The 19438-nt window shown below is 51.8% G+C and overlaps 6 protein-coding genes across 7 annotated transcripts; 1 reads left to right on the top strand and 5 right to left on the bottom strand.

The window, feature by feature from the left end:
* Positions 1–911: 911 nt before the first annotated feature.
* CKM354_000209100 (uncharacterized protein) lies at positions 912–4823 on the bottom strand (the record flags this gene model as incomplete). Its single annotated transcript, XM_044797235.1, has 9 exons — positions 912–959; positions 1282–1733; positions 1804–2277; positions 2608–2874; positions 2942–3542; positions 3593–3912; positions 3961–4412; positions 4466–4543; positions 4600–4823. The coding sequence occupies 9 exons, from the start codon at positions 4821–4823 to the stop codon at positions 912–914; spliced, it is 2916 nt and encodes a 971-aa protein (XP_044653170.1).
* Positions 4824–6652: 1829 nt separating this feature from the next.
* On the bottom strand, positions 6653–7992 carry CKM354_000209000 (uncharacterized protein; the record flags this gene model as incomplete). Its single annotated transcript, XM_044797234.1, has 3 exons — positions 6653–7256; positions 7312–7844; positions 7918–7992. 3 exons carry the CDS (start codon positions 7990–7992, stop codon positions 6653–6655), a joined length of 1212 nt encoding a protein of 403 aa, XP_044653169.1.
* Positions 7993–9676: 1684 nt separating this feature from the next.
* On the bottom strand, positions 9677–11418 carry CKM354_000208900 (uncharacterized protein; the record flags this gene model as incomplete). Its single annotated transcript, XM_044797233.1, has 3 exons — positions 9677–9922; positions 9971–10825; positions 11050–11418. 3 exons carry the CDS (start codon positions 11416–11418, stop codon positions 9677–9679), a joined length of 1470 nt encoding a protein of 489 aa, XP_044653168.1.
* Positions 11419–11948: 530 nt separating this feature from the next.
* On the bottom strand, positions 11949–12917 carry CKM354_000208800 (uncharacterized protein; the record flags this gene model as incomplete). 2 transcript variants are annotated; one of them, XM_044797231.1, is made up of 3 exons in its annotated part: positions 11949–12302; positions 12359–12766; positions 12816–12917. In XM_044797231.1, 3 exons carry the CDS (start codon positions 12915–12917, stop codon positions 11949–11951), a joined length of 864 nt encoding a protein of 287 aa, XP_044653166.1. The 2 variants fall into 2 exon arrangements, with proteins under 2 accessions (XP_044653166.1, XP_044653167.1); XM_044797232.1 differs by having other exon boundaries at positions 12359–12760.
* A 2014-nt stretch (positions 12918–14931) lies between these two features.
* CKM354_000208700 (uncharacterized protein) lies at positions 14932–15975 on the top strand (the record flags this gene model as incomplete). The annotated part of the gene is made up of 1 exon (XM_044797230.1): positions 14932–15975. One exon carries the CDS (start codon positions 14932–14934, stop codon positions 15973–15975), a length of 1044 nt encoding a protein of 347 aa, XP_044653165.1.
* Positions 15976–17277: 1302 nt separating this feature from the next.
* Positions 17278–19312, bottom strand: CKM354_000208600 (uncharacterized protein; the record flags this gene model as incomplete). The annotated part of the gene is made up of 2 exons (XM_044797229.1): positions 17278–17449; positions 17505–19312. 2 exons carry the CDS (start codon positions 19310–19312, stop codon positions 17278–17280), a joined length of 1980 nt encoding a protein of 659 aa, XP_044653164.1.
* Positions 19313–19438: the final 126 nt, after the last annotated feature.

The following is a 19438-nucleotide window of genomic DNA, read 5'->3' as shown; positions in this document are numbered from 1 at the left end:
CGCAGCTCCTCCATAGCATTGCGTGATACATCTTAGGTTGGTCATGTTGACATCAGTCGATCTAGCACCTGCATCGAGCTATCGTCAGTTCCTGCATCAGTCAAGCTGAAGGCAGGAATCCAAATCAGATATCTACAGCCTGAGCCGCAGCTGCTGCTTACAATTTCTACGACGATGCCCACCACAGAAATGATCGTAGTGTTTCAAGCGTCCATTGTCCATGCTCTGGCCTCGTCTGTCTCAGTGTTCGCTCGCACTAAATAAATGCCTAGTGTCTTGGCTTAGGCTTGATCAGTCAACGTGGGACGGACGACGTGGAGGGGTAACTTGTTTTTCTCAAGAAGCTCAATGGAGCATGATGGTCCTTTTCTAATCCGATCAATTGATCTACCAAATCGTTGTGGGAATGGATCCTTACGACATCGTGCATTCAAGGTCTTGGCTCACGACTTCGGCAGGCAGCTAGCTAATGAGCTCCAGATCTTTCCGGGCATTGCTGTTTCCAGCAATACGCAAGCACACAGTCAGAGCAGAATATTGCTCTTTCCAAGTTAAACAACTTTCAGCACGAAGTCCCACAAGATCGCAAACAAGAATCTCTATTCATCAGACTCTCCCGACTCCGTCATGGCCCCCTCCCACGCCCACCTCTGGGCAACCTCAAGCTCTCTTCTCTCGTCTTAGCCTTCTTCCTACAAACACCACTACTCCAGAAATCTCCTTTGTTCTTCTTGTGCAGATACGCCGCCAGCGCAAACCAAACATAGTTCTCTGGAGAGAAATTGCTCTGCCAATCTGCCGGATTCGTAGACTGCAGAGTCTTGTCTTTCACAGGACTCGCCAGATCGTAGAGAGCAAGAAGCATTGATTCTGCTGCACCAGCAACATTTGGAAGAGAAACGACACTTCCATCAGACTGGCGCTTCGATGTTGTGAATTGCGACTTCGACTGCCACCATCTTGACATTGAGCGTCAGCGATGATCCATCTGCGGGAACGAACAGTGAAACAGGGAACAAGAATGGCATACTTCTCGTGCATACCACCCACACACCTATCCTCCCCATCCCTCACACATCTCGCCCGATGCACAACCGGATCAGGCGAAGTTCTCATCGTCCCCTGAAAAATCTCCGTCTGCAAATGAAATAGTTCGTGATACAACGTCAACGCCCCAATCCCCATATCATCAAGCAAAGTCCCCTCATTTTGAGGCCTCGTATCCAAAAACTTGTTCCAAGCAGGCCTCCTCTCATGTCCCACAAACGACTTAGGACAAACAATAACTCGATAAACAAATTCCGATGTCCAAGCCAATCCCGGATTCGTCTTCAATTTGATCTCCCTCGCAGGTCTCGTGATCCCATCAACGCCGCTGCCACATTCATGTGATCTCCCCCTCTCATCAAGCGAGAAAGGAGCAGGTCCTTTCGCACTATTCTGTACCATTGCCGGATACTCCGCTTTCGAATAAGGAATATACATTGTCCCTGGAACATCCGATTTGAAGAGCCAATTATTCCCCAAAACAGCCTGTCGATGTGGATGATACATCAAAGCATCCTCCAACGTCATATAAGAATCCTGTGTCTTGAGAACATGATACCGATCTTCATTCTGCACCAAATCCTCTCCAGTTTGCAATTCCATGAAATCGGAATCACAGAATAACCAAGGTCGTTGAAGAGGAAGGAGTTTGTTATCCAGGATTTTCTGCACGTCGCTGTACCATTCTGTCAAAAGTCGTCAGTCAACGTAACCCCCTCAACAAACCACAAAAAAAAAGGGAATAGATAATCTCACTCCTCGCATGCCCCATCTTCTCCCCCTCCAACCTCCCCTTCCCCAAAACCTCCACCTCCTCCACCTTAAAAACTCCCTTCCTCTTCCTCTCCACCCCCGGCAAAATCCCAAAAAACCTCGTCGCCAATCTCCGATTCTCCTCATCATTTTCATATCCTTCCTTCGATAAAGCATAAATTGCAGCAGAATTCAATTCATGTAAATATCTCCAACCGAGGTTCAAAGCTTTGAGATTTTGATCTGTGGCAGAAGGTTGATGGAAGTTACTGCAACTGCTGCTCCAGCGGTCGTCTGTGAGGATAGTGAAGACGTCTTCGATGTGGGAGCCGGGGCCGGAGGGGTTGCTGCTTGTTGAGATCTCGGTGTCGCAGTCGGAAGTGGAGGAGGTATCGCTGGTGGGTGTGGCAAGGGTTTGGGAGAAGAGGAGTAGGGTGAGGATGATTCGTTTCATCGTTGCAAGAGGCGTGTGGAGGACTGCTTTGCACAACGTAAGATGCTCGAAGGCAGTGATACAACATGCAGCAAGAGCAGGGTGAGCACCCTGTGGTCAGCATACCACATCAACATGACCTCCCATTGGCACGAGAACAGGGTATCAGTATCGTAGTATAGGCATATGACCATCTATCTGACCACAAACGTTCCCAAAACTAGGAAGTAGCCATTCCATCAAACAATTCCAGCACCCCCATCTTCACCCTCAAAAATCACCAGGATCACAAGTCCTTTTCGAGATGCTGAACATATAATCCTTGTCCTGATAATGGTTCGTGCCGATCTGAGTCCCATGCTTAAACAACGTACACAGCCCAGTTTGGCAATTATAATTACCACCAAAACATCCCGTGATGCCAGTCGTATAGTCACAAAGGTCGCGACATGCGGTCAAGCTTTCGAGTGTTCGTTCAATAATGGGTGCCGAATTGTTCACGTAACCATCGAAGTTGCGGAACGGATCAAAGGTGCAGTGGAATGGGCCTGGACCTGGGTTGGCGGGGATTGAGCACTCCTTCAGGGCAGGTGTGCTTGGATCTTCGCCTCCAGCATCGCCGCCGCCGTTGTCTCCGCCGCCTGTTGGGAATGCATGATCAGCGAAATTTGTTCAGGAATTAGCGACTTCAAGAAGACAACCACTCACCCTCATCAACCTGGACATCAGCAGCCAGGACATAATTCGTGAACTCCGACTCCGACCCATGCGGCAGCAAAGTCCACAAACCATCACTGTTCCTCGAATTGACGTCGTTCGTCCCGAGATTGCACATCAAAGGACACTTTCCGTCTTCAGTGGGTTCAATCCGACAAGATGGAACCTGGTAGCCACCAGCGTCGGCGAGCGCCATGATCTGCATACCAGGTCCACTGTATTCCTGACCAACGACACTGTAGCCTTCAGCGGCACCGTCGTCACTGGATGTCAAGTCCGCCACTGAAAGCTTATCACCTGTGAGTGAGAAGAGTGTAGGAGCGTATTCGTCATCAGATTGGTCCCAGTCGTACTGAACGTGATAGAAGATCTCATCGGCGTCTGCTGGCCATTCAGCAAAGGCCATGTCCTGATCGACAATATAGAAGGCTGATGGAGTGGCGCTTGGTGCCAAGACCCAGCTGTTGACGGTCGTGATAACATTTGTAGTCGTTGTGGTGTCCCATTTGGTCATAGATCTCAACCTTGTCATGACAGTTGTGCGCACGGTCGTGAAAGTGGTAGTAGGTGTAGTGGTCGTAGTAGCAAGGATCTGCACACCGTCAGTGGGATTCACTCAATGAATGAAGAGAAGCTTCGTACATTGCGAGTGGAGCTGATGGTTCTTGTGCTGGTCACCCCAGTCGAGCTCGTGCTGGTCACCGTGGTCGTCGAAACTGGGATGACGCAGTTGCAAGCAGCGACAGTCTGCGCTGAATTTGTAGCTGCCAGGCAAGCCGGCTTGACGGGAGTGGCCTGGCGTGGGAGTACGGGTGCTGCTACGTCGCGCTTCGCGTAAGCCAGACGGGGCGGCCAGGGATCGCCAGAACGGCGCGACACTCGACCAGCAGAAACCATCTGGGTACCGCGAGGGATTACTCCCTGAGCATCGTTCGGCGACCTCTGGTAGTGGCTCAAGTCCCCTGTCGTACGTTAGCTTTTGTTCGCGTGCTCATATTGGAATGGCTTACGAGATCTTTTGTAGAGGCACATGCCGTTGCTCGGAACCCATGTGATTGCGTGGCATTCCGGCACGTCAGCTACGCATTGGTTCAGGCATTGGGAGAACGTTGTAGTGGATCCTTGCTGGAGCAGATCGTAGTTCTCTATGTTTTCACAATAAATTTGATAATCCCCACCGCCGTTGTTGAATTCGATGATCTCGAGGTCGCTGCTGGGACAGCTTGAGAAAGCACCACTGACAACGGTGGCTGGTGCTGTGGGACCAGATGGTACCGTCGGTGTCCCACTGCTTGGGTCTCCCTCGTCCGGGGATCCAGTATTTGCGGGATCGATAGCTGTGGCAGCTGGAGTATAACCTGGACACGACTCAATAGTCCCGACGAGTTCCAGGGTCGACTCAATTGTTGAAGTCGTTGTACTCAAAAAGGTAGTCGTCTGCGTCGTCATTGAAGTCCGGACACTGTCAAACACCACTCAGCATATGAAACCCACTACCATATCGTATGCACACACCTTGTGATTGTGGTTGAGACCCTTGCAGCAGTAATCGTGGAAGTTCCAGTGGTCGAGGTCAAGGTGGTCATGACTGTCCTGTACGAATCGTTAGCTTATGTCACACTAGGACAGCTTCTCGGAATCGCTATTACCTCCATTGAGTGCCTGTGGTTCGAACCAAATTGGTGAATGTGCCATGGCCACGAGACTTGCAGAAAGCGCTCGCAGCCGCCATCGAAGTGCCAGCCATACATGCTGAAGTATGTGTTGCCCTACAAGAGGAGGATTGTGCAGCGTTCAATTGACGCGCTTGTAGTTCTGCCACAGGGTTGGCCAGAGCCAACCCTACAATGGAAGAATATGCGAAGAGCCGCATTCTGGTTGCGCAAATATTTCGAGCAAGGAATATTCACGAGCAGAGATTTTCACAGACTTGGGTATGGCTTTCCACTTATCTGCGGTGGAAAGCCGCATGTTGGGGCAGTGAGTCGAAATGGGCGAGGCGTCTGCGCTCAGCAGAGTCCACTGCGCATCTCCAGTCCATCGAAGCATGGTACTGGCTTGAGAGGGCTTGCATCTGGGCGGAGTGCGACCAATGTCATTGTGAACAACACCGCTAGGCGTTCACAGCTTCAGTGTCGCGCACACCTAGTGCATTCGAAAGCTTTCGGCCTCACCGCAGTCGCTCTTGAGGCTCGTCGTGGCGTTGCAGACTCTTCCAGTCTTTAGCGAACGGCGTCAGGACCGCGACCCTCGTGGCGTCCACGTGCGTGCTGGTAGCGTATACCAAGAGAGTGTAAGTGTACTACGTCCACTTGCCGTATCAGGAAATCCAAGCAACCTGATCGACGCTATCACTGCGGATCCAGTTACAATTTGCGGACAGCATGCTTCCAAGAAAGTCTTCTGTAGCGCGTCAGAGCGGCCTGTTTGGTCCATCGCGCATACCGAGAGACATGGCGTTGGAACTTCCTACTCGGTGAGGTTGGCCATGCAAGCCAAGCATCTAAGAAAGTCCAAAGGCATCCAGGCTGCGTCCACGTGCAAAGCCCAACGCCATAGTCTCAAGCCATACGATGGCCCCACCAAAACTTTTGAACGCCATAGCGCATGTAGAAGATGGGTCCAGTTGCGCGATACGGAATGGTTCAACGCAGCAGTGGCCTGATGAAAACTGCCACGCGAGATGTAGCATATACTTGGGTGTGGTTGCTGTCATGCCATGCGAAGCACGGCTTTCGCGGTGGCCGCTTCCAAGCCGGTGCATCGTTCGATGCGAATCATCGTACGCTCGAAATTTGTCGCCGCGGTGCGAGTCTGAGGCAGCAGTCCGACCTTGAGCTCGCTGCTGCTTGGGCGCTGTCGTGCTTAGCAGAGTCAATGTGCTCTAGGAGCGAGCTCCGTCTTCAAACGGTCCGTTCAGCTTGGGACGACGAGCATCTGGCGGCCAAATCAGCGACATCGCGTCACTCGGCGGTCTTCGGCGCTGAGTCCGTCAATACAATGTGCCATGCTGGAGGCGCAAAAAAAAAATGATTCCTGGCACAGAACGGAGATTGGCGAGGGCGAAGGTGCAGAGGGAGAGTAAGAGGGAAGATGGAACTGGGGCCGACGCTGCCCACCGATTCGCCAAGCCTCTCACCAATTGCTCCTTCCTATACAATACGAAGCCACCCACGCGAAGGAAAGTGCTGGAGACGCACCGTAAGAAAAGGTCCAGTACGATGGCTGGCAATTACAAACATGCTATACATTTCACAATCCAGTGGAGCTATCAGTGGCGTCCAATATCGTTCTCATCCAATCCGAATTCATCTCACTCACTACATACAGGTCAACGCTTGAAAAGCCTGCTTCATCCACATCTTTCTCTCTTTCCGCCAATACCATTTTGGTATATTGTTTTCCCACCTCACGCAATGCAGAAATTCGAAATTTTCTTTCGCAGAGATCCCTCGTCAAGTATGCAGGACAGATCGAGCGGCGTTTGAGCGCATCCACACAACTCTCGTCTGTCTCTCTCGCGCTGTACTTTTCGCAGCAAAGTACGAATCGTCCTCCTCGATGAGAACTTGTTGAAAGACGGAAAATGCAAAACTCCAGGACTCCACGCCAAATCCAATCGAGCGATAATGCAAATGGGCAAAGAAGGCTTATGCTCGGATAACAAAAAGCAAGCGGGCATCCGCAAGTTCCGCGGGTCGTTCACGCCCACTCCTCCACGATGACTCTCGGCCTCTCCAGGATTTTCCTCTTGCCTTGCGCCGTTGTGGGTGTGGGCTTTCGTAACCTCACGACCTTCAGGAATAACGCCTCGAGCGGCAGCAGAACGTACCAGACCCGGTTCAGCATGAATGACAGCGCGACCGAGAAAGTCGCAACCACAGCGTCCATGTAGTAGTGATTTGCCGTAGCCACGATGATGGAAAGAACGAGTAGAGGGTAGAGGATACCGGCCAAGATCCAAATGAAACTGAGGATGGGGCTTTTGCCTGTTCGGCGGCCGCGAAGCATGCTAGGGAGTCCGGAGTGCCAAAGGAAAGTGCAGCCAATGGTAAATGCGTAGGTGAAGTGGAGCGAAGGCATGGCGGCGAGCTGGTTGACATTGGCGCCGCCGACCCAGACGGACTCGGCGTTGGACTGGCGCACAGTGTCTTTGAAGCCGAAAGATTCCGGAAGCAGGCGGGGAGGCATGCAAGGCCAGAAGGAGAAGATCATGAAGGCGGAGAAGTTGCCTAGCGTCATGGTGCGGCGAGCGAGAGCGAAGTGGTCGTGGGAGGGAGCGGTGTAGTACCACCAGGAGAGGTATCTGGCAGCGTTAGCGGATTGAGGATGCGGTTCCAAGAGGTTGATAGAATACTCACGCGACTGTTCCAGGAATATGGACGAGGGAGTAGAACTGGTTGAACAGTGTCATGAAGCCCAAATGTCCATTCAAAAAGAAGCGCTGGAAATCCACCTCTGAAATCGGAAAGAAAATCTTCGCCATAGTGTTATGTTCCAAATTCAAGATCGCAATGCCGTGCGATTGTGCCAACTCGGTAACCTCGTTATTTGCATTCCGGTTGTACAACGCAGCTCCAATCTTCTTCGTCAAAGCATAAGCCAGAAAGTTCAGCGCCCAGTAGAACATCTCAACCAAGAAGGGGAAGCGTTGGAGGATTCTCGATGGGAAGTTCATATTCGAGTCGGATTGCGAGACGAAGGGGCTGTTAACCAACTCGATGCTGGGTTTTTGGCGACCTTCGGGTGAAGCGCTTCGACTCGATGTGGGTGTTGTCTCTTCGTAGGAGGCATTCTTCATGAGCGATTCGGAGGACGAGTCGGGTCCTGGTATTATTGAGAAGTTGCGGTCGCGGTTCGCTATTAATGATACCAGCATGATGGTGACGACGAGCTGTAGCATAGTATTAGCATCCGGCCCTGTGCCAGCCATGCTGCAGCATTGGACGAGTGGTAGTCGTGCATACCAGAGGCTCAAAAAAGTGTCTCGCTTGCGATTGCGGTTTGCCCAGGTCGGGCATTGTGTTGTCCGGTGTGTCCATGCTGCTCTGAATCCTCTCTTGTCACTGCTGTATAGTATGTCTATTGCAGAGCCGTGTCTGTTGAGGATGCACGAAGTGTAGTCGTGTTCCCGGAGTTCGTGCCGCAAGCGTAGTCAAGGAGTAGCTCGAAGTTCGGCGCAAGCGGAAATGAGTGGAGGAGACGGCGGCGGTTCGGTGGATTGAGGAGGTGATTTAGGCGGTTACACGGAAGAAGGTGAGCATGATCCGGTGAGATGCAAGACAAGAATAGGATGTGCTGAAAGAGGAGAAGGATGTGGTATGGAAGTTGGACAGGAGATCGGGGCACGCGACAGCGACAACAGAGCAGCGGGTGCGGCGCGCGGGCGGCGGATGAAACTGCACAGACGGAGGCTTCAGTCAAAGGATGGAGCTGACTGCGCCTCACTCGAATAAACTCGCCGGCGACATGGGATACTGTGCCCACTCATCATCGCATGAGTGTTCACTTTCAACTCCTGCACAGCTGCATCGCACATTCTCTTTACGGCATTCGTTCTCCATTCTTGTGGTTACTGTCAAAGAAGCCTTGAGGCTTGGTGGAGTTTGGCTTCCGTCGGGAGCTTGCCTGGGAAATGATGCACGTGGCTGCGGCTACACGCGACAGCGAATAGGACAGCGGAGAGCTGTTCACAAAACACATCGGATACCACCGTCTCATAAACATGGAACATGCTGACACCTATCCTTCCACTCCACCCTCTTGCCTTACTACTGAGGACAGTCCTCTGGCAATCGGCTGATCAACTACCGCGGCTCATCCAGAACCAGAGCCTCTGTTACAGCTGTTCGCATCAGAAGCAATGCAGACCAACTTGGCATGCAAAGAAGCAAGTGGACATGCCACCTGCGACCGATGAATTGTTCCAGGATTTGCCCAAAACGGCCACGCGAAGGATCCCGCTTCTGCGCTTCTGCACAATTTCTGGGCACGAGCCGGCAAATGGAATGTTGATCGCTCCGTTCTTACCCGCTCACGTGCCTGCATCTGAGGAGTCTCAACGACACTACTGAAGCACTTTTACCTGGTTTGCCATCGACCACGTTCCAACTCATGCGGCATCGATTGGAGATGGTGATATTCTAGCGTTGCGGCCGAGTAGATTAGTCGTGTCAGCCTGCATAGCAAATGCTATCGAGCAGCTCTGGCAGCTCTGCCCTGGATGGCATATCCAACCTAAATGTCACACCGCAAGCACGTAATTCCGCGTGGTCCACTTGCGGCCGCAGAGGAGAGCACTTTCTCCGCTTTGTTCGCTTTGCTCGTACACGTCGATACGAAGTACGAACCACCTCTTCGGGTAGCGGAGAAACTTGTCGCCGACATTCAGTTTTGGCGCCAATCCACATACGACCTCAAATGATCCAGTGGGAACGACATCGTAGTGTCTTGCTACAGCTCTGAAGTGCTCGAGCGATATCATCACCGCAGTCACAACCCGTCGAAGATCTCTTAATCCACATTTCGGCCATTGGCCTCTGCCTTTGCTGCAGCTTGGCACACATCTACAAGGTAGGCAACAGAGCTGAAATGCAGGCGCTTGACGAGCAGAAGTGAGCCCCATATTTCGAGTCTCGCGAACTCCGATCGATTGCATATGGAAATGCGAGTGCGGCATTTGCGCAATGAATCCGTACACGCGCTCTCGGGCCGCTACGCCTTGGCTCACTTGCCCAGAACATGCTCAACAACCTTGGTCATTCTTTCCACGATGAGCTCAAGATCCTCCTTGGTGCAATTGTACGCCGGAGCAAGCATGATTACATCGCCATTGACTCCATCCGCGACACCTCCGCCTGGCAATATCGAAATGCCAAAGTCTTTCTGCAGACCAGTTGCGTGGATTCTCGCCGCCACCTTTTCTTTCGCTGGGAATGGCTCCATGCTGCCGCTATCCTTAACCAATTCAACCTGCATCACAGTCAGCGCTGACCACATCGCATTGGACATTCAACTTACACCCCACATGAATCCTCTGCCCCTAATATCGCCAACATTGGGATGCCCACCCAACTTCTCTTTCAACAACGCTTCCAAAACCGGCGCCAATCCCCTCACATTCTCCAATAATTTCTCCTCCTCTACAACCTTCTGCACCTCCAAAGCCGCCGCACAAGCCACCGGATGGCCTTGATACGTCTGACTATGCACAAACCCGCCACTCCCCTTCTCCAACACCTCCACCACTTCCTTCTTCACCAACAGCGCCCCAATCGGCTCATATCCCGCGCCCAACCCCTTCGCCACAGTCTGCAAATCTGGCACAACACCATCCTCCTGCTCCCAAGCATGCAAAGTCCCTGTCCTCCCCATCCCAGACATAACCTCATCCAACACAAACAGAATGCCATATTTCTCACAAACATTCTTCATCTTCTTCAGATATCCTTTTCCAGGCGGCACAGCGCCCAAAGTCAACCCGGACATAGTCTCCGCCACGAAAGCGCAGACTGTCTCTGGTCCCATTTTCACAACTTCATCTTCGAAACCCTGCACCAAAGAATCCACATACTCTTCCTCCGTCATCCCATTCTTGATCCCTCGATAAGGGTAAAATGCCTCCACGTGTCTCACATTCTCGCTAATCAGAATATCCTCGTAGATCGCCTTTCTGGCCACATGCCCGCCTACAGCCAAGGCTCCTAGGGTGTTGCCGTGGTACGACTGTTTTCTGCTGATGAAATTCTTACGCTTTGTCGCCGGACCTTCGAGTTCAACGAAGTATTGTCTTGAAAGTTTGAGAGCAGCTTCGATTGCTTCTGTTCCAGAGGAGACGATGAAAGCACGTGTGAGACGACCATTCGTACTAGCGACCTGAAAATAAAAGGTAAGAATGATGCTTGAACAATAAGAGGAGCGCGTCGAGCAGGAAAAATTGCCAGTGCTGTGAATGGTGGTGCTTTTTTCTTTTCTCTCTTATTCTTTCTCTAGAGCCATGCAGAACAAAACAATATACCAGAAAACCTTCATCGCCTTGCTTCACAAAAATGGCACAGAGAAGTGCGCAACCAACGAACGAAAGAAAACTTAATACTCACCAACCTCCTCCCCAATTCCTCCGCAACCCCCGTAGCGAAAAACGGACTATAAGCATACGCCACTCCGGTCTCCAATTGTTTGTTGATCGCAGCTTTGACGCGAGGATGGTTGTGGCCTAGACAAGCTACTGCTGCTCCGCCTGTGGCGTCCAAGATCGAATATCCAGAGTCAGTGTAGAGATAGTTTCCATTAGCCGAGACGATCTTGGGTGGCGTGGAGCGAAGAGAGGCATGGAGGATGGAGGAAGCTTGTGGAGTGGAGTTTGTTTCTTGTGCAACGGCGGCTGCTTGAGCGGTGGTGCCGAGTTGGGTTGTTGACGTTGGTGGGAGAGCGTCTTGGGTGAGGGTTCCGGTGGTGGTTTTCGACATCTTTGGATTCTTGTGCTTGTGAGGTTTCTACTTCGTTTGAGTTCCTCTTGTGCTGCTGAATAGACTTGATTTATACCAATTGTTGTTGCCGAAATTTGAAGTCGTTCATACGTCGAAGTGTCTCGGGTGCGAGTGAGGTGTTGTATACCAACTCGCCTTCGGATCCGCTTGCTGCTTTCGGCAACTTGGAGCATTTTGAGAGGGGAGCTCCAGAGGACTTTTCAATCAATTGATTGGACTTCATTGACCCCGCTCTCCATGTGTACCTACACAAGATACGCACTTCTCGACATCAATGCTACGCCCTATGCGCGATGACAACAATTCATTGGCCGCTATTTGCCCTATCTATTAGCAGTAGGGCTACTATTCTGCCGTCCATTTCCGTAAGCGAGCTTCGATGCTTGGCATGTTCTCGATTTCAGTTCTGCTGTGACTGAGCACCGCTCGACCTCACGACCGTCATTGAACATTCGGCGCAGGTTGTGCGACAAAATATCATCTGCGTCTCGTCCATGGGCCCCGTCGCCCTATGATGATTTCTTCGAATTTGAGCTCGTGGCTTGAGCCTTCTCCCTCAGCTCTGGGCTGGTGTCACCATGCTGCTCGAAATCGGCAGCCATAAGCGCAGCGCCACAGGTATTCGTGAAGGTAAACAGAATACCAGCAAGAGGAACGAGCTCAAGCAGTACAGCAGGAAGACCGAATGCCGTATAGTAGCCTTTGCGCGCCTCGACGTACTTCTCCTGCTGGTTGGCGCTCATGCCCTTGAGCTGGAAGTAGCGGGCATGGAATGCTGGACCGCGGTTGCGAGCTTGAAGGGTGATGAAGATTGCTGTACCAACCACGGGGATGAAGTTCAGAGGCAGAGAGATGAGGTAGCGCTGTGGAGTTGTTAGCGGAACGTGATCACCATGAGGTTTGTGCAGGCAAAACTTACGACCAACGCAGCAGGCGTGAACTTCTGGAACGGCTTCCTCGCCAACTTTCCAAGTCTCTCAATCGCATCTCCAAAACCCGAGGATTTGACCTGGCGATCCTTCTCCACGATTGCGGTGTGTCCGCGTGCAACCAAAGTGCCATCGAAGGTGTCGATCAGCGACTCTTCAATCAGAAGATTCCTTGCGAGAAACATGGTAAGGGTACTCGACTCGGACAGGACCAGGAGAACGGTCGTGACGACTGCCAGAGGGCCTGAAGTGAAAACCAGAACCGCAAGCTGTGGGAGGTATGTGAAGAGGAACATGAAGACCGTGACGCCCATGCCGAGGCCCATAGTGGGAAGGAGGCGGTTGAGGAATGGCTTCCATAGTGACTTGTGTGTCCAGAAGTAGAAGATGCCCTGACTCTTGTTAGAGGGCGTCCATCAGGATTCGCTTTCGTGGTCTCTGTGGTACCTTCAGTGGATAGAGGTAAGCTCCAGATCTCACTGCATCGTTGGCTTGTTTGGACGCGGCTGCGACTTCTTGCTTGGCTGTCTCCTTGATCTTGTCGGCCATGATGACACCTTCGCGATGTTATGCGGCTTGATGTCCGTGAGCTGCTGGCGTTTGTTTGTGTGAGGCAGGAAAGACGACGTTTTCACATGAACGCAAGCAAGGAAGAACAGCAACAACGAAACAGTGACGCGCTGGCTGGTGACGTCATGCCAAGAGTGGGCGTATGAGCGCGATATGTCTCAACTGTCCAGCCCAGCGATATCATGTCGCAAGCGCTGGAAAAGCACGGAGACGAAGACTGCGTTCCACGACCTACCGAGAATACTGTCTGGGTCAGGTGGCTGGGGTCTCTGCCGGGAGTAGCGCCTGTACCGAACGATTCGCAGAGCATCCTGTACCTCCCTCGTCCAATTCGCCCATGGTCACCACGATGCAATTCTCATGGTGAGGTATAGGATGCTCTAGCGCTCAGTGGAGCCTATCACCGCTTATAATGACTTGAAGGTGTTTTCGTGACAAGTTGGACTGGTCAAAAGCGCTTTTCGGAAGTCACCCGTCGTCCTTCATTCATCTTCAGCAATTCTGCTGGCATACCATGGCCGCCAGGGAGTCGCGTGGGCTGCCTCAGAGCTATTTTGCTCGGCTCAAGCAGGCAATGCGCGCTCTTTCTATGGGCATTGGCTTGCTGTGAACGCGGATTGCTGCTGATGAAGATCACGTTGTCGTCTGTGGATGTTCGGGATTTGAGGGGATTTCACAAGCCATGTTTGCCACGGTGCTGAGAAACATCCATCAAAACATGTGCTCATGCTGTCGCGAACACAACATGTTCTTGTCTAGTCAGTGTCGGTGGGTGAGTCTTGTGAGGCTGCGCCGAAATTAAAAAGCCAGAAAATATGGACACTTCGTATTGTATCAAGTACTGGAAGAGGACGGATGGGTGATGAGACGGAGTTCGATGTATGGAAACATTCGAGAGCTGAAGCTTCGTGAAAGGGGATTTTCGGGACGTCGCTTCCTCCACAGCTTACGCCAAGAAGAGGGAGATTCGATGAGAAGGCGCACCCATGCAAAGTCTAACCATCTCAACCTCACCTTTCCCGTTTCTGTCCTCCTCGTCCACTGCTCATCGCAGACAAATTGCTTCTGATATCATTGTGGACATGTTACAGCACGACTTCGTCGCCGGACATTTCCAAAGTGCGACACCGTCCGTCCGGCCTCGGCTGCTGAACTCGCCCGGCGCTTGCGATAGAAGATCACCGCCCGCCAAGAAGTTGCAGAGCAGTGTCACTCCATACCACGACTTTGTGTTGTGAACTGACCGTCTGATGACTACTGTCCGCCCCTTTCAGCGACCGCCAGCACAGAGCTGAATAGCAGATCGAGCTGTGCTGGGTTGCCTGACGGTAGCGTGGAGATTGGCTCGAGTCGAGTCCCACGCTTCCTTCAGAGCAGCCACTGCTTCCAGCTCATCCTTGGCAGGATTTCAGACGAGGGCTAGAAACTCACAGGACAGCTTGAACGTTTCACGAGTGGCGACTTGGTGGATTTCGACGTGTAACGCTCGCCCGCCATCGCTTCTGCCGACCGAAGCGGCTGCGTGCGTTCGCAATGCAGGATGATGCTTTTTGACGGCTTTACCCCTCAGCTTTGCCGGCTTTTCCCAGGACGGAGACTTTGATCTTCTAGCAGCACGCCATGGTAAGTGGCTTCGGTCGACGGACTGTAGGCCCTAACAGGATGGCGATGGACCTGCTGCTTGTAGGAGCGATCAGCACGGCTGACAACTGAAGATTATGGCTTGCCGTGAGTCAAAGTAGAGGACCGCGTAACAGCATCACCATGTGGCACGTTGCATGTGGATCGTCAGAGCGAGCTCGCAGCGCTCGTGGTGTGTGGGCTTCCTTGCAGCTGAAGGCATCAGAAATAGTGCCGATGGAGACGTACATATACTCCCCTCGCACCTCGATCACGTCAAATCTTTGCCGAGCACGTCAGTCTCTCTACGACCAATCATTGACTCTCTTACCACTGGTTGTGAAGAAGTGAAGTCGAAAGAAGCGCAGCCTCCATGTCCATAGGCGACGAAGCGACGGCCCGAAATGGTGCACAGCAGCAGCGTGGGCCTCGACGCTCTATGCTCATTACGATTCCGAGATCTTGCTCCAATCTGCTTGTAAGGATTCTAGCGCTTGACAAGCAAGACAACGTCAAACATGGCGGATACCATTTCCTTGGCGCCATGGTCCACCATGCAAACGAACACACCATCGACAATGCTCCGGAGACCTGGACCGACGAGCAGAAGATCGCAATTCACGAGCTCTTCGCAGGAAGTATGGCCAGCCTCGAGCAAGATACACACTTTGACAACGACACCCAAGTAGCCTTCACAAAAGAACACTGCAACACATTCATCGAGCCGACCGCGATCTCCCGCTTCGTCAATGGTGAACCGGAGAATGGTGAGCCCAAAGCAGCTCCTCTTCGATGGTCTGTCCCGGGATACGAATCCCTTTACTCAGAGCTCAACGAAACTGTGATGCCGGATGCATATCTACTTTCCTGGAGACCGGTATTCCTCATCCGCCACCCAATCCGAGTCTTCGAATCTGCTCTTCGCAACATGACCAACGTATTCGAAGAATGCGCCGACAGCTTGACCAAAAACTCCACCGACTCATCCAAGAAGGCGACCATCGACTCAAACACAACCTACAAGTTCCACCGCTCACTCTACAACTTCTACGTTAGCCACGGCGTTCGACCCATCGTCATTGACGCAGACGATATGCTGGTCAATCCAAAGGGTATTACACAGAAATTGGCTCTTCAAATCGGTCTCGATCCCGAGAGGCTACAATATGAGTGGAGCCCAGCGAGTCCGGATGAGCTGAAGCAGAAAGAGATACACATGAGGATAATGCTACGAAGCTTGGACGCGTCAAAGGGAATTACGACGGATAAGTTGGGTTCGACAGCTGGTTCGCCGGAGGAGATGATGCCCGTTTGGACAGAGAAGTTTGGAGAATCGAAGGCAATGGAGCTGAGGGAGAAAGTTGAGAAGGCTATGCCGGATTATGAGTATTTGTGTAAGAGGAGGATGATGGTGTGATACATTATGATCTGGAATCTCTTATTACAAGCCCTTCGGCCTGCTTGTGGTGCTCGCTTCAGCCGTTATGTAGTAGTATGCAGGAATCATACTCATCATTCCTTCACTCCATCATTTGCCGACGAGCCGATGCCTGTCTACGGCACCATCGCCACTCTCTTCTGTGCGTTGTATCTTCTACGCGGCGTCCTATTAATTGCTATGTGACTGTTAGCCGTGTGTTTGTCCTCGGCGTATCGCATAAACAAGTTAAATCAGTATATTTTCTATCTCTAGCAAAATAAAAGCCATCACAAATGGAATGATAGCCTTGCGTAAACGAACATTGCTTCATCGATAAATACTCCAATATCACCTAAACATTGAAAACCGATACGATCTATCTCAGCAATTTCGCCACGTGCAGACCTCGTGGCAGCATTTCACTTCTGAACTCAATATTGTCACAACTGTCCACCAACACCAAGCTTACATTTAGCGAGGCCAAGATTTCTTGTCGAAGATTGTGGCGTCCGAATAGCTATAATCTCGCCCAATAGGCTTGATCGCTGTGAGAACGTGGTATAGGTCAAATAGCATGCCCTATGTCCAATCTCAAAGATCTGCACAGTTTTTAGCCTGGATTGGTATAGCCGCAAGCCCGTCTCGTGTTTGATGTAGGTAGTAGTGCTATAGGGTATAGAACGTGGTTGAGCATACGCGGGGTCGAACAAACGATTGTCGCGTGGGCTGGGTAAAGGCAAAGCATACATATATTATCTGCTCCCTACCGTGAGTGTTGGAGGAGAAGCAGATCTAGACCAAGCAACATCAAATCCATTCCCATAATCAACCCATCAATCATGAAGCTCAACGTCATCTTCGCTCTCGCTGCTGCGATCGGCCTCGTGAGCGCTCAAGGATGCACGAACCCGCGCTGCCGAGACAATGGGTGAGAGCACGCATTCAAGGCACGCTGAAATCGACAATGCTGACTCTCTACACTCAGACCATACTGCCAGGCAGTCTGCAGTGATTACTGCCAAGCGACATCGAACCAATTCAGTGGAGGTAGATGCGTTGCGGGTACGGGAGATGGTCCAAGGTTCTATTGCAGATGTAACAGGAGGTAAATGAGGAAGAGGGGAAAATGTTCCAGGGGGAGACGAACGAAGTGTCCGGCATAAGAGTGGCGGAAGACTGATGGTAGTTCGTTGCTTGGTGCAGCGATCATAGGCAAAAATTAATTGGAATCTGCTCAAGTCATGTCATTTTCTCTTCGTTGGGCGTAGCTGCGTCACTGGTGGGCTTGATATTCAGTCTCTACACAGCGGCGAACACAAGAGCGCCGACGCTCAAAAGTGCTGCTTGCACGCTGCCTTCGTGTAGACTCGGTGCTGCAGCAGTGGATGTAGCAGCACCGTCGCTGCTCGTCGCCGTAGCAGTCATCTCCGCCGCAGCACTACTCACCACTGATGAGAACTCTTGATCAGACCTGTCAGAAAAGTCAGCGATAAGAGCCTACCAACAAAAGGTGGCTCAGAACTCACGAATTCCTTCCCCCATCCAAAACCCTCACCAACTCCCGAAATCTCGGACTTCCCAACCCAGTAACAGCATCCCACCCCTCCGTCGTATTATACCCCAAGACCTTCTCCAACATACAACCTTGCGCCGCAGAACAAGCTCCAACATTCTCTCCTCCCTTCACAATATCCTTCAGTCCTGTGCCGTTCAAACTATACAACCAAGGATTCAGAAATCCAAGCGAAGGTCTCCCATGAAAAGCCTCATAGTCATTCAACAAACTTATGACTGCAGCCCACGTCGGTGTCGAAGCCGAAGTCCCACCGATAGGTAACATAAATCCATCGACGAATGTCGGATACTGTGTGCTGAACGCCGCAACATCGGGGTATCCTCTTCCAGTAGAATTAAATCCAGATTCGTTTTCATACGTCTTCGGAACATATTGATCGATGTAGGTTTGCACTTGATCGGCCTGATACCGCGGTCTCGCAAACAAATTCGAGAAGCCTCCTCCGCTGGCAGTGATCGCTACACTAGAAGCTATCGGAATCGTGCCATTGACAGCAGCTTCTTCATCTCCGATATTCGTCGTGCCGCCTACAGCTGTGACCCAAGGACAACTTGCTGGGAATTTGGGCTCGAAGATCGTTTTGTGTTCGCCGCCAGCTTCTTGACCATTTGCACCGTTGTTTCCCGTCGAGAATAGAAGACTTACACCTCGAGCTCCGATTTGTGCCATCATAAGGCAGAGTCTTCTTGCATAGTCTGGATCGAACAGATTTTCGTTTGCTGATTCTGTGATACTGATGACGGATGGGACTGTCTCATTGGAGAGGAGTTGTTGCAGGAACGTGACGAAGTTGTCGTATGTTTGACCTATCTCTGGTCCAAAGACTCCGCCGTAGTTGTAGAAGATCCCATTCTGTACTTCAGGGTAGGCGAGGCCGAGGAGGGCTTGCGTTCCCAAAGATGTCTCGAATTTCGCTGCGATGCCGGGATCAGATACGCCGCCTGATCCCACGAGTTCGTAGCTTACGCTAGCTTCAGCTGCAGGCGGATTGTACTCTTGCAGATAGGCTTGCAGATCGGAGTTATTGAATGAGGCGCCTTCCGTCGCGTAGACTGCGAAAGTCGTTCGGTTCGGTTGGGCCGTGTAGTTTAATCCATCGAAGCTGATGTCGTAGACTCGGCGAATGCAGGTCGGAGTAGCCAGGCCGTCGGCGTTCGTGCAGTCAGTGTTATTTTGTTGTCTCTTGAATATGTGACCGGATCTTCTGAGCAGTTCCTTGGCATACTCCTGTTGCTTTGCATCTCCAGGCTGTGGGAAACTGGTTGTGGGCGTAACAAAGTCAATGCAATCCGCAACAGCCTGTGGTAGATGATAGAGCTCTGCACGATTGATCTCTTTCAAGCCATCTGAGAATGTCGAGTACGTCGTATTGAGCAGCTGCTCTGCTTGCTGTATCGTGGTGTCGATCTCGAAGATCCCGCCGAAGAGTGAAGCCTTTTCCAATAAGTCGTGCTCACGGAGCCAATTTTCGACTTCTTGAATGCTCTCTGGCGCAGGCCCCGATAGTCGCGCTGCTTCCTCCGCCGAAACATGCTGTCGGAAGTTCGGACTACTTGGATCTGATGCGAGCACGAGTTGTCGCTCTATCGCGTCTCCATCATCGGCATGGCGGACAGCAATGTGCAGCTTGATGGAATTGTCCTTCGGAGCCAGCGATCGCCGTTCCCATCCATGGTCTGTTGGTGCCCTCTTTTGTACAACCGCACAGGACGCGTCGAGTATCAGAGTCGCTGCTGCCAGCAGCTTGACGCGTCGCATTCCGGAAGATAGTCAATGCTGTCGTGCGAAGGATAGGAAAGCACGCTTCAGCGATCACCAGCGCTTATCATTTATCAGCTTCCACCACGACACGGTGTATGGAATCTACGGGAACGACATGTTGGA

Source organism: Cercospora kikuchii (genome assembly GCF_019650295.1).
Source record: "Cercospora kikuchii DNA, contig_00001, whole genome shotgun sequence".
Classification (NCBI taxonomy): Eukaryota; Fungi; Ascomycota; class Dothideomycetes; order Mycosphaerellales; family Mycosphaerellaceae; genus Cercospora; species Cercospora kikuchii.
The sequence above is the reverse complement of the archived record's forward strand: the minus strand, read 5'-3'. Positions and strand labels throughout refer to the sequence as shown.